General features: G+C 41.7%; 1 protein-coding gene across 1 annotated transcript in view; it reads left to right on the forward strand.

The window, feature by feature from the left end:
• Positions 1–12,864, forward strand: part of KCNN2 (potassium calcium-activated channel subfamily N member 2) — a 281,298-nt gene that overhangs the window by 209,187 nt on the left and 59,247 nt on the right. The window contains exon 5 of the mRNA XM_040421640.1: positions 3,789–3,899. Within this exon, the coding sequence (XP_040277574.1) occupies positions 3,789–3,899 (111 nt within the window). The remainder of the gene's footprint in view (positions 1–3,788; positions 3,900–12,864) is intronic.

Here is a 12,864-nt window from a genome sequence, read left to right on the forward strand (position 1 = left end):
GAGCCAAATACCACAGTCCATCATAAAATAATGCCAGCAGAAACAAAATACATCCCCGAAAACCTCCACTGGCCGGCCGTGAGGAGGTTACAGGCGACCCCCTGGGCATCGGCCCACTGGGAAATTTCCCTGTAGGGTGTATAGCCAATCCTCCCCTGTGTGCAATAAATAACATCCAAGGGAAAAAATCATGTAATTCAATCATGATGTTACCAAATGGTTTACTGGTATAGCTGGTGTAATTAGATTGCAGTTTGCAATGAAGGTCCAGATGGGTATTACCAGTTGTGGGGGTGTCCCTGCACAGTCTGACACTGGCAGCACTGATTGGATAGTGTCAAACTGTACAGGGACACACCCTCAACTGGTAACACCCCATCTGGACCTTCTTCGCAAACTGCCAGTAATTCATTCATAAACTTTGAGCAGGAGTATTGAAGGAATGACACAACATAGAGTGATAAGAATAGATGCTCCCTAATCGTTATTACATGGGGAATGCAAATAGTTGCTAAAACAGACAATTCAGGAAAGATGGCGGGTCCACTTTGTCAGCTTCTCTGAAAATAAGTTGTTTCAGTAAGGAATTAAAACAATGGAGCCTAAACTATAAAAAAAAAGTATGTATTGTTAAGACACCTAGTCCCTGCTCCAGATTATATACCAATATCAGCTTTAATTGTAATGATTGTTATATCCTTAGAAAGTAAGTGATTTAAAACATCAAATTTAATGACCATTTGATTTTGCATTTGAACTGCAGAAGCCTGTCCTGGCACTGCGCTGTTTATGTATCTCCATCCAATTATGTTAATAACCACTTCTAAACCTAAGCTGTAGCCTTGTATAAAATAAATAAAGTAGTGCATGTTCTGCTGTGATGCTGACATTTGCAGCGAACCCTCTAAGCTGCAATCTGATTTGCTCTGGCTAAACCAAGTTGCAAAGTCCAAAGCCTGTATTACACTGCCCGATTTTTTCGGCAGATAATCGCTAACGAGCATTGGCATGGACGCTTGTTAGCGATCATCTGGCGGTGTAATACTGTCGCCGATTGCCCAATGAACGTGCTTGATCAACCAAATCTTTTTACATGTTAAAAACTAATCGTTTGCAGGAGGCAGCTCCTGGGGCCTAATCAAGATCTGCTGCCGGCAAACCACTATACAGCATGGGGTCGAGCAATGCCTTATCGATTGCTCCACTCCATACTGCAGATGAGATTGCATGTAATAGTAGCCGTCTCCTCCGCTAGCGAGCAGGTGATTGCCAGGAGGGAACTCTTCCCTCCCGACAATCATCTGCCACATTGGGCTGTTTAATGCAACCTTAAAGGTTGCCCTACACTTTAGATAGAAGCCGAGTGATGGTTGAAGAGCAGGTGAACAAGCAGTCATCTGTCGAACGACCATTTTGCAGACACAGCCCTACACATTTTAGTCCATATTGGCCATTACAGTTATTCAGACTAGCCATATATGTAAAGTGAAAATGGATGAAAGATCTTTCAGAGAATTTTCTTTCAAAGACAAAAATTTCAAACACGGCTAACTTCTTTTAAGATGAAGATGGTCTGTCATTGGTCAGCTAAAAATAACATTTGTTGTTAAATTTCACCCGACTGATAATTTTGGTTGAAATTGTCTGTTTTGGTCAACTTTAGACCAATGTGTACTTGAACATTAAGGGATTCCCAAGTCTTCACTCTTTAAAACATATACTGGGATCTGGACTTCACTGCAGTAGTCTTAAGGTGGATTTAGACTGCCCGGTAATCAGGCAGATTATCGGGAACAAGTGTTCCTGCAAACGCTTGTTCCCGACAATCTGCCCATCTACGCAAGGTAGGATGCAGGCAGTGCCAGTTACATACTGTAGCAAGCAACCACACCTAAGACAGCTGGGATTGCCCACATAGACGTGGCACTGGAGCCTGGTCGGGTAACATCTGTGCTAAATTATTATTCTGTGCAAAAATGTATAGCATCCTATTAATATAAATATTTTGATGTTAAATGATTCACTTTTTGTGTTCACATTTTTTATTTTGCTGTAAAGGATACATTTGCCATTGCAATGTGACAGCAGAATCAGACTCTACATAGGGATGGTTTGTAGTATGTCACCATGCAGATACATTATCTTACAAAAGTGAGTACAGCCCTCACATTTTTGTAAATATTTTATTATATCTTTTCATGGGACAACACAGAAGATCTGACACTTTTGATACAATGTACAGTAGTCAGTGTACAGCTTGTATAGCAGTGTAAATTTGCTGTGCTCTCAAAATAACTCAACACACAGCCATTAATGTCTAAACCGCTGGCAATAAAATGGAGTACACTCCTAAGTGAAAATGGCCAAATTGTGCCCAATTAGCAATTTTCCCTCCAAGGTGTCATGTAACTCTTTAGTGTCCAGGGTGAATTTGTGTTAAGTGTGTTAAATTTGGTTTTATCACCCTCACACTTTCTTATACTGGTCACTGGAATTTCAACATGGCAGCTCATGGCAAACAACTCTCTGAGGATCTGAAAAAAAGAATTGTTGCTCTACATAAAGATGGCCTAGGCAATAAGAAGATTGCCAACACCCTGAAACTGAGCTGCAGCACGGTGGCCAAGACCATACAGCGGTTTAACAAGACAGGTTCCACTCAGAACAGGCCTCGCCATGGTCGACCAACAAAATTGAGTGCACATGCTCAGCGTCCTGTCCAGAGGTTGTCTTTTCAAAGTAGACATATAAGTGTTGCCAGCATTGCTGCAGAGGTTAAAGGGGTGGAGGGTCAGCCTGTTAGTGCTCAGACCATATTCATCTGCATGGCTGTCGTCCCAGAAGGAAGCCTCTTCTAAAGATAATGCACAAGTAAGCCGGCAAACAGTTTGCTGAAGACAAGCAGACTAAGGACATGGATTACTGGAACCATGTCCTGTGGTCTGATGAGCCCAAGAGAAACTTATTAGGTTCATATGGTGTCAAGCATGTGTGGTAGCAACCAGGTAAGGAGAACAGAGACAAGTGTGTCCTGTCTACAGTTAAACATTGTGGTGGGAGTGTCATGGTTTGGGGCTTCATGAGTGCTGGCAGCTGTGGGGAGCTACAGTTCACTACGTATCAGGGAACCATGAATGCCAGCGTGTACTGTGGCATACTGAAGCAGAGCATGATCCCCTCCCTTGGGAAACTGGGCTGCAGGGCAATATTCCAAAATCATAACAACCCCAAACACACTTCTATCCACCACTGCCTTGCTAAAGAAACTGAGAGTAAAGGTGCTGAACTGGTCAAACATGTCTCCAGACCTAAACCCTATTGAGCAGCTGTAGCGCATCCTCAAAAGGAAGGTGGAGAAGCGCAAGGTCTCTAAGATCCAACAGCTCCGTGATGTCATCGTGGAGGAGTGGAAGGGGATTCCAGTTGCAACCTGTGAAGCTCTAGTGAACTCAATGCCCAAAAGAGTTAAGGCACTGCTGGAAAATAATGGTGGCCACACATAATATTGAGTTTTTTTGAAGGCACACCAAATGTACACTGTTATACAAGTTGTACACTGACGACTTTACATTGTATCAGAGTGTCATATGTTCGTAGTCACTTTTGTGAGATACTGTACATAGACCTGCATAGGAGCTGTAGACACAAAGCAGTATTTTTAATCAAGGCTAGTTGCAAAGCTACCTAAATGCTAAAGGTGGACATACACTTTAAAGTATGATAATACGTGGTGCAGTATAGCACTTCTTAGCATTAAACTGATGGTTCTTTTGTCCTGTTGATTTCAGGGTGCTGGTTGTACTGCTCTTGTCGTAGCTGTGGTTGCAAGAAAGCTAGAACTTACCAAAGCAGAGAAACATGTTCACAATTTCATGATGGATACACAGCTCACTAAAAGAGTAAGTAAGCTAAGCTTGTTCTTATTTTATGAACACAAAAGACGTGCATGCAAGATAATAAGGAATAGTCCAGAAGGTATAGTGCCCATGGTGCCTCCCATGCTCTTTCTTCCTTGCATTCCCAACTGACCCAGGGACCCTTGATTTAACATACTGCATCATTATGCTAATCTGTTACTGAATGTTCCTAAAATAGGAATGCACCTACTTGAAGAAGTCCTTTATACTGTTACTGTCTTGTGTCTATACCTCATGGTGTATGCCTGCATTCTTACTTTGAATTGTGTTATACTTATGTCAGCATGTTTTTTCTCTGGTGTTAAAAGATAAAAGATGTACATCCAGGGTGCAGAGTAAATACGAGGATAAATCATGAGTATGTTATAATAAGTTCACCAACACAAGGCAGTTGTTAGGGCTGATTCATACGATCGTGATCGATCCACAAAATACGGACCATGTTCAGCCGCATCACCCGGACCTACCGCGCCTCCACTGACCCAAATTGACTGCATCCTGATGATTTATAATGCAGTGAGGTCTAATCTGATAATGGGTCTAATGTAATGTATAGTACATTAGACGCGCGATCAGATAGTGACTGTATCATAAATCACTGTGATACAGTCAGTTCGGGTCAGGGGAAACGCGGATGGTTCGGGAGATATGGCCAAATCTAGGGCTGTGTTTCACGGACTGTTCATAGTCGTGTGAATCAGCAATACCAGTTACCACCAAAAACATAAAATAATGTCATATATTAGAAAAGCAGTTAAGAGCGATGCTGAAAGTTTTGCAGTTATATTTCTTTGACTGACAAAGATAATGCATTTTTTATGTCTTATGGCATTGACTGTTTTTGCTAAAGTGACAGCAGGAAATGCAGCGATATTAGTTGCCATGTTTAAAATATTGTATTTTTGTTCATACAACCTGATAACAAAGCAATCTAATTCAACATTATTGTTGAAGTGGCTGCACTTTCTGCTTTCACAATGCTATGAGGGCACAGGGTCAGGAGCTGTGCTGGTGCCCTGATCTTGCTGCTGGAATCAGAGAGAACTCTGATCCTGGTAGTTTAACCCCTCAGATGCCACATTTAACTGCGACTGCAGCACCTGAGCAGTTAGACACAGGGAGGAGCTCTTAGTTGGCGTAATTGCAGGGTGCCAAGTAGTTGACCTTTCAGCAGGTGTCCTGCCATGTGCTCCTACTGGTAAATTCTCTATACACTGTAATACAGAAGTGAATAGTGCAAGAAAATCGCAAGTTGAAGTCCCCTCAAAAATGTAGAGTATGTTTTTAAGAATATATAGAAAAAAGCAACATATATAAAAGAAAATTAAGAAAAAAAAAAATATATATATATATATATATATAATAAAAAAAAGCTAACACAGTCTCCATAAGGTATCTTTTTTTTTTAAAAAAAAAAAGCTTTTGAATTTTATTAAACGTAATGAAAAACAACAAACACTATATAAATTTGGTACCTTGATAATTGTACTGACCCACAGAATAAATGTAGCATGTCGTTTTTACCGCACAGTCAACACTGGACATGCATAACCCTAAACATACTGGTGGAATCATTTTTTCACGCCATCACCCAAAAATTTGTTTTAAAAATGTTGCAATACATTAGATGTACCCCAAAAATACAATGCGTGCTGCAAAAAGTAAGTTTTCTGATATGGTGGAAAAAGAAAACTGGTATGACCTTTGAAACAAAGAGATGGAAAAATAAAAATTGAAGCTCATACAATGAGAATGTAGAGGAGCTGCCTCCATAGACATCACATTTTAATTAATATTTATTCAGGCAAAATAGTTACTGTTAGCTGTAGTATAGAATATTTAATATCAGTTTATCAGGCGCTAATATAAAATATACATTTGCAATATGCTTAGCAGAAACCTATATAAATCTCTATAGTAATTGAATCACTTAATCTAATGACACTGCTGCTTTAGTCTTTCCTGTAAGTATTATTTCAGTGCATCTTTCCAGAATAATCCATTTACAAATAATACCGTAAAGTATGTAACCATTAACATGAAGTGAAGTTGAATATAATATCCCTGGTTTACAGTGGCACAGACTGGTAGACAGCTTGCATGAGCAGAAATATTGAGAAAGTATTTATTTGTATGTAAGAAGCTTTAATTTAATTCTTAAATGGAATAAAGATGATTGTTGTTGCTGAGCAAATTTTCATGTTAAAGAGAACCTCTCACCATGTTTTCCCAAATAAAATATACTTAGCGGGGTATAAGGGCACTGTATACCATGCTTTTATAGAGGCCCAAAATCTTTTCTGTTGCCAGTATAATGGAATGGAGGTGGAGGAATGAGTCCAAAGCAGAGACGCATTGTCAGTATGTGTCGTGTGATGCCTTTTTAGCCAATCACAACATAAGCAAGGTCCCTTGTTTAGAGAAAGGCTGCATATCAAATGACAAATCCTGCCAGTTCCTATGTGCCCTGTACTTTATGGTTATATACATGGTAGAGAATCTGCCTATTGCCTGAACACCTCTTAAGATTAGTTTACCATTGGTGCGCAAAGCAGAGATTTACACCAGCAAGGAAGCTATATTATAGCTTTCTGCTACAATATATACCAGTTTCCTGGCATAGATTATAATAAATGTGGTGGGCTGCCTATGCCAGCCCAACAACACTCACTGCTTTGAAAAGTGGCAAGCGGTGTCTAAAACCCCCAGGGAGGATGATACATTTTACCCATATTGTTTAAAAAGAGACATATTCACTTTTAGTTTGGTCTTACAATAAAGTAAGTATAAAATAATGTTTTATGTTACCTTCACCCATGTTCTACTACCTTTTTAAATGAAAAAGAAAGTCTTAATTTTAGTGACTGAGCACTCCCAATAGGCCATCAATTCCACCCATGTACAAAAAGGCAGGGGCAAGAGTTATCTCCTTGTCATGAAAGGACAACTGATCTAATAACTATGAGTAGTAATACCTCTACTATAAAGCCAAAGTAGATGAAACAGGATCCAGCACTGACTATGGGTGATGGGGGCAACTTAGCTGCTCCTTCTCCTCCCCTCCATGCACAAAGCATGACCACAACACTCTTCCTTGGAAATCAATGGGTCACTGTATGACTGAGGCTTTCAATGTCCAAGTCCTAGTTGCAAATAAAATGTCTAAACCTGCTGTTCACCGCTCAAAGTAGCATGATGTCCCCCAAAATATTGTATAGTCATTACCGTAATAGAATGAGAAAAATGAAAACACATTAGAACAATGATGCATTGAATATAAAATGCTCTCCCTTTTACTATAATCTGCTATGTATATTTTGTAAAAAAAAAGGAAAAAAAATCATTATATCGTTGAAAGAGTAAGGTGATACATTCCCCTTGAATGAGCATTTCTAAGAAATGCACTGTACTATGTGTTAAAGAAAAAAATCAATTATAAGAAATACAGTGGTCAAAAAATGCAACTAGTTAAATAAAATATCACTGCACACAGAATATAGGAAGACTGTGAACGTTTTATGGTTAGTTGAGTTTACTTATTATAATGAACTTTGTTTTATTTGCAAGGAAAAGACTAACCAATAAAATTAAAATCTATATTTAAAAAAAGAAAAATAGGTCACCCTGAAATCCTAACTTAGTTTACTACCAAAGGAAGATGAAAACATAGCTGAAGAACGGGTCTCCCCTGCTGCTCATGGATTTAAGTCATGATGGGAATTGTAATAGTTTGAATTAAGCTCCTTTGAATTGCAGAAATGATTAGGATATCTCACTGCAGATTGATCATGGAACATCAAAACATGAAGGTCAAGGCAAGCAAATGAATCAAATGAGCTTTGATATGCTGAATGGATAGTCTTTCCACTAGCGACCTGATGGAATGAGACGAGGGATCATACTCTGTTAATAGCAACTGGAACCCGACATTGAGTTTTCAAAGACATACAAATTCAGTGCCCCAGTGAACGTTGTTGTCCTAGTCATTATTCCACCATCAGTAGTTTCAGGCAATTTCATCCAACACAGAGACATTACGTAAAAAGCAACTTCTCCACAGACTATTGATTTTTGTTATGTAATGACTTTTAAAGGATTTAGGTAGAATTTTTATGAAACATTTAATAACTTTTGTACTAATTAATGTTCAGCCACAAAAAAAACTAGGAGGATGGAAAGGCTTTAGGGCTATGTATGAATATATTATAGGCTGTTTAATAGTTAATGAGCACGCACCAGTCATCTTTCTCTGTCAGGGAGGTATATAACTTAACAACTATAACAACTATTACATCCAGAGCTGTAATAAGAGTGGTCTGAGCCCTTTAAGACTTATGGGACCTTTACCAACCACTGTAGTCATGATACTGTCCACCTGGTTTGGGCTAATAAATTGCATTTGTGTAGCACCTATGATTTGTACTTTTGTTTTAATGTTCTTAATGTGAGCGCTGTGACCTTCTCGCAGCTTACCAAGCATAGCATTGTACTGTATAGCAGCTGTGCTTGATATCGCTGTGAATGTGGCTGAGCTGTGCCTAGGCCACATGACAGACCAACGTGTCGTCACCGGCCTAATAAAAAGCTGAGAGAAGGGCATAGTGCTCAAAAGGCTGATCGTGGGGGGCCTGGGTGTCGAACGCCCAATGATCTGATACTGATGACTAGTGTTGACCAAATCGAGCTTCAGATCATAGATCGCTAAATAGACTTAGATCGCTAAGTCGCTAAAAACTTTGTTTCAATGCTGTACGGAAATTCGAGGTAACGGCCAGTACCGAAGCCGACTTTGGATTCCTGTTTTAAAATGTTTTTTTCAAGTTTAAAAATCACAATCTGAAATTATTCACTGAAGTCTCGCGAGACTTCGGTGATAATGAATTTGCTTTGTCAGAGCCCATACATTTGAATGCTGTATGGAGATGAATCTCGGTACAGCTTTCAAATGAAGTCTTGAGCAAATTCACTTCGGATCTATGATCCAAAGCTCAATTCGCTTAACACTACTGATGAACTATCCAGAGGATAAGTCATCAGTACAAAAGTCTGGGAAAACCCCGTTAATGGACTTATGCCATGACTAACGTAAAACATGAAAAACAGACATTATATAGTATGTGACAATCTCTTTCTAACAAAACTAGAACCAGCCCTGTACCTCACATGGATCCAGAAATCTCCACATTCACTGCTCCAGTTACTCTTCTAGATTTATTTCAGGCTGGGAGCTTATGGGACATGTACCTTCGTGGAGTGTTTCCTTTCTGCTCTCTCTCCCTGTAACGATCACAGCTTCTAACAATATATAGGGCTGGTGGCAGTTGAAGATTTAAACTGAGCATGTGCAACCACCTTAGTGAGGTGGATGGAGAAATATGCAAAAGAACAAACAGCAGGTGGCGCTATACAGATACATTTTATTGAATAACTCACTGGCTATACAACATTTTTAACTACATGCAATTACAAAAGTATTCAGAACCAGGTGCTGGTTTAAAAACTGTAGAATATGTGTTAAAGAAAAAAAAAACAATTATAAGGAATACAGTGGTCAAAAAATGCAACCGGTTCAATAAACTATCCTCTACAATAAAATATCACTGCACACAGAATATAGGAAAACTGTGAACGTTGTATGGTTTGTTGATTTTACTTATTATAATGAACTTTTTTTTATTTGCAAAGAAAATTTTTCATGAGACAACCCTTATAAAGGAAGGAAAGATAAACCTACAGTATAAGGTAATTAGCAATTGCCTCATATTAGGGGGAAAAGTTCATTCACAACTCCAGATATGGTGATCAAAATAAAGGCTAGCTCAGCTGACTGTAATGATATCTTTCACTTCATTCTGGAGAAAAAGTTCTTTTAATCCATATGCTAATGAACAGTTAGGTGCACTGAGGACGGGCTTCTCCTGTTTTCTCTGCCAGCACCTCCACAACATTCACCCAGTGTGCCGTCAGGAAATGTAGCGTCCCCGGCCAATTGCACTTGTCCATGTGTCCGTGGTTAAATGGACCTTCCCAGTAACTGCGTTGATCAGGGCACGTGTGATGTAACGGGACACATGTTGGTGTAAGGTGGGCACGGCACACCTTGAAAAATAGAGGCGGCTGAGGACTGCGTAACGAGAAACGGCCGCCAACATCAGGCTGCGGAAGGCCTCAGTGTCCACAAGCCTAAATGTCAACTTTTCCAGGGCCAGTAATTTGGAAAGCTGTGCATTTAGTGCTATGGCCTGTGGGTGGCTGGGTATTTGCACTTACGTTTAAATGCCTGGGGTAAGGACATTTGTACGCTGAGCTGGGACACGGAAGTGGATGTGGTAACTGATGGGGCTTGCGAAGGTCCAGGTGCAGGGCGGGAGGCATTCAGGCCTGTGTCTTGGACAGGGGATTGGCCAGCACGTAACACAGGGGAAGAGGAGGCAGTGGTGTGACCCGCAAACACAGAATGTGGACCCAGGCGTTCGGCCCACCTATTACGGTGCTTTGATGCCATGTGGCGGATCATGCTGGTGGTGGTGAGGTTGCTAGTGTTCACGCCCCTGCTATTTTTTGTTAGGCACAGGTTGCAAATTACAATTCTTTTGTCGTCTACACTTTTCTCAAAAAAATGCCATACTTCGGAACAACTACCCCTTGGCAAAGGAGATTTCCGCAAGGGTGTGCTCCGGGGAACAGTTGCAGACCTGTTTGGTGTGGCCTGCCTTCTACCTTTTGCCACCCCGCTGCCTCTTCCAGCCTGTTACAATGCTTCAGATCCCTCCTCCTCTGTACTGCTGTCCGCACTCGGCTTTCCACCTTCCCAGGTTGGGTCAGTGACTTCATCGTCCATTACCTCCTTGTAACGGTCACGTCCACACACACACAGGGGGAAGGATAGTGACCACTGCGCTCCACCCTCACCCCTGGCCCTGCCTACTTGCCTCACGAGTCCTGATGACAGGGGACAACTGGACGACAGTCCTTAACTTAGGATATGTGCAGGGAAGACAGACAAGACAAAATATGGAACATGAACGGACCGGGTCAGAATCAAGAGAGCTAAGCAGTACAAAGGATTAAGCAAAGAATGGTCAGGAGAAGCCGGGGTCAAATACCAGGAGAGCAGAGAAGTACAAGAGGAGTCCTAAGAGAGTAGTCAGGTGGGAGCCGAGGTCACAATACCAGGACGGATGCGCAGTACAGGAGGAGCAGGCAAAAGAATGGTCAAGGAACAGGATCAGGTAAGTATTCAGCAGTCCAACAAATAGCCAGGAACCTAGAAATTAACAGGCAACCTGCAGCCAGCAGGCTGCCTGTATTTATAGTGGGGAGTGAGGGTCATGTGACGTGGCCAGCGTCACATGACCGACAGACCAACCAGTCGAGCACCGAGTGATCAGCTCGGCGCTCAAGGCAGACTAGGAGCAGGGAACCACCCAGCTAGTAAAGCCGCCCTGGGAATGAGGTCAAACACAGATCCTCATTCCCAAAGCTAAGCAACAGGTCTGCGGGCAATGGGGGACCGAGTGCATCTTCGGAACCCTGTGACAGTACCCCCCCCTTTTACGAGGGGCCACCGGACCCAAGACTTCAGGCGATGGCTTTTCAGGGTGTTCTAAATGAAATTTACGAACAAGTCTAGGAGCATGAACTTCCTTGGCAGGTACCCAAGATCTCTCTTCAGGTCCATACCCCTTCCAGTGAATCAGGTACTGCAAGGCATTACGCACCTTCCTGACATCCACTATTTTAGACACCACATACTCGACAGCATCATTAACAAGAACCGGCGGAGGCGAGGCTTTTGATGGTACTACCGGTTCAAAATATTTTTTAAGCAGAGATTTATGGAACGACTGTGGAATGACTCAGGCAGCTCCAACCTAAAAGATACCGGGTTAATCACTTCCGTGATCTTATATGGTCCAATAAAACGAGGAGCAAATTTTTCAGAAGTTACCTTGAGAGATAGATTCTTGGAGGACAACCATACTTTATCCCCAACCTGAAAGTTTACCCCCCTTGAACGTCTCCTATCGGCCTTGAGTTTTTGAGAACATTGAGCCTTTTCTAGGTTCGATTGAACCCGGGCCCAAACTGTGCACAGTTCGGAGGAGAGTTTATCCGCTTCAGGGTTAGAGGAGGAGACGGACGACCCAGAATGAAAATGGGGATGAAAACCATGGTTACAAAAGAAAGGGGAGACCCCAGCGGAAGAATTGACACGGTTATTCAAAGCAAATTCAGCCAACGGAAGGAATTTGACCCATAATTGCTTGTCATCAACAACATACAACCTGAAGAATTGTTCCACAGACTGATTAAGGCGTTCAGTCTGCCCATTACTCTCAGGATGGTAGGCGGAAGAAAAAGACAATGAAATTTTGCATCTTTGACAGAAGGCCCTCCAGAATTTGGAAACAAACTGCACACCCCTGTCAGAAACAATATTTTCCGGGATGCCATGTAAACGAACAATCTCTCTCACAAAAATAGAAGCCAGGGTTTTAGCATTCGGAAGTTTAGACAGGGGAATGAAATGAACCATCTTGCTAAACCTATCGACCACTACCCAAACCACAGTCTTACCCTCCGCCAGCGGTAGGTCAGTTATAAAGTCCATTGAGTTATGGGACCAAGGTCTACTGGGAATGGGTAGGGGTCGTAGGTTACCAGCAGAGCGAGTCCTAGGTGTCTTAGACCTGGCACAAACCTCACAGGCTGACACGTAGGACTTAACATCCCTGGTTAGAGTGGGCCACCAATAAGATCTAGAAACCAGATCCTTAGTGCCCTCAACACCCGGATGTCCACAAAAGGCAGAATCATGACACTCCCCCAACAGCTGGAGACGAAATTGTACGGGAACAAACAACTTATCTGTTGGGGTGGATGCCGGTGCCAGATGTTGTTCAGCCTTAATGCGAGCTGAGATATCCTGGGTTAGAGCTGCTAA

Source organism: Bufo bufo, chromosome 2 (assembly GCF_905171765.1).
Source record: "Bufo bufo chromosome 2, aBufBuf1.1, whole genome shotgun sequence".
In the NCBI taxonomy this organism is placed as follows: Eukaryota; Metazoa; Chordata; class Amphibia; order Anura; family Bufonidae; genus Bufo; species Bufo bufo.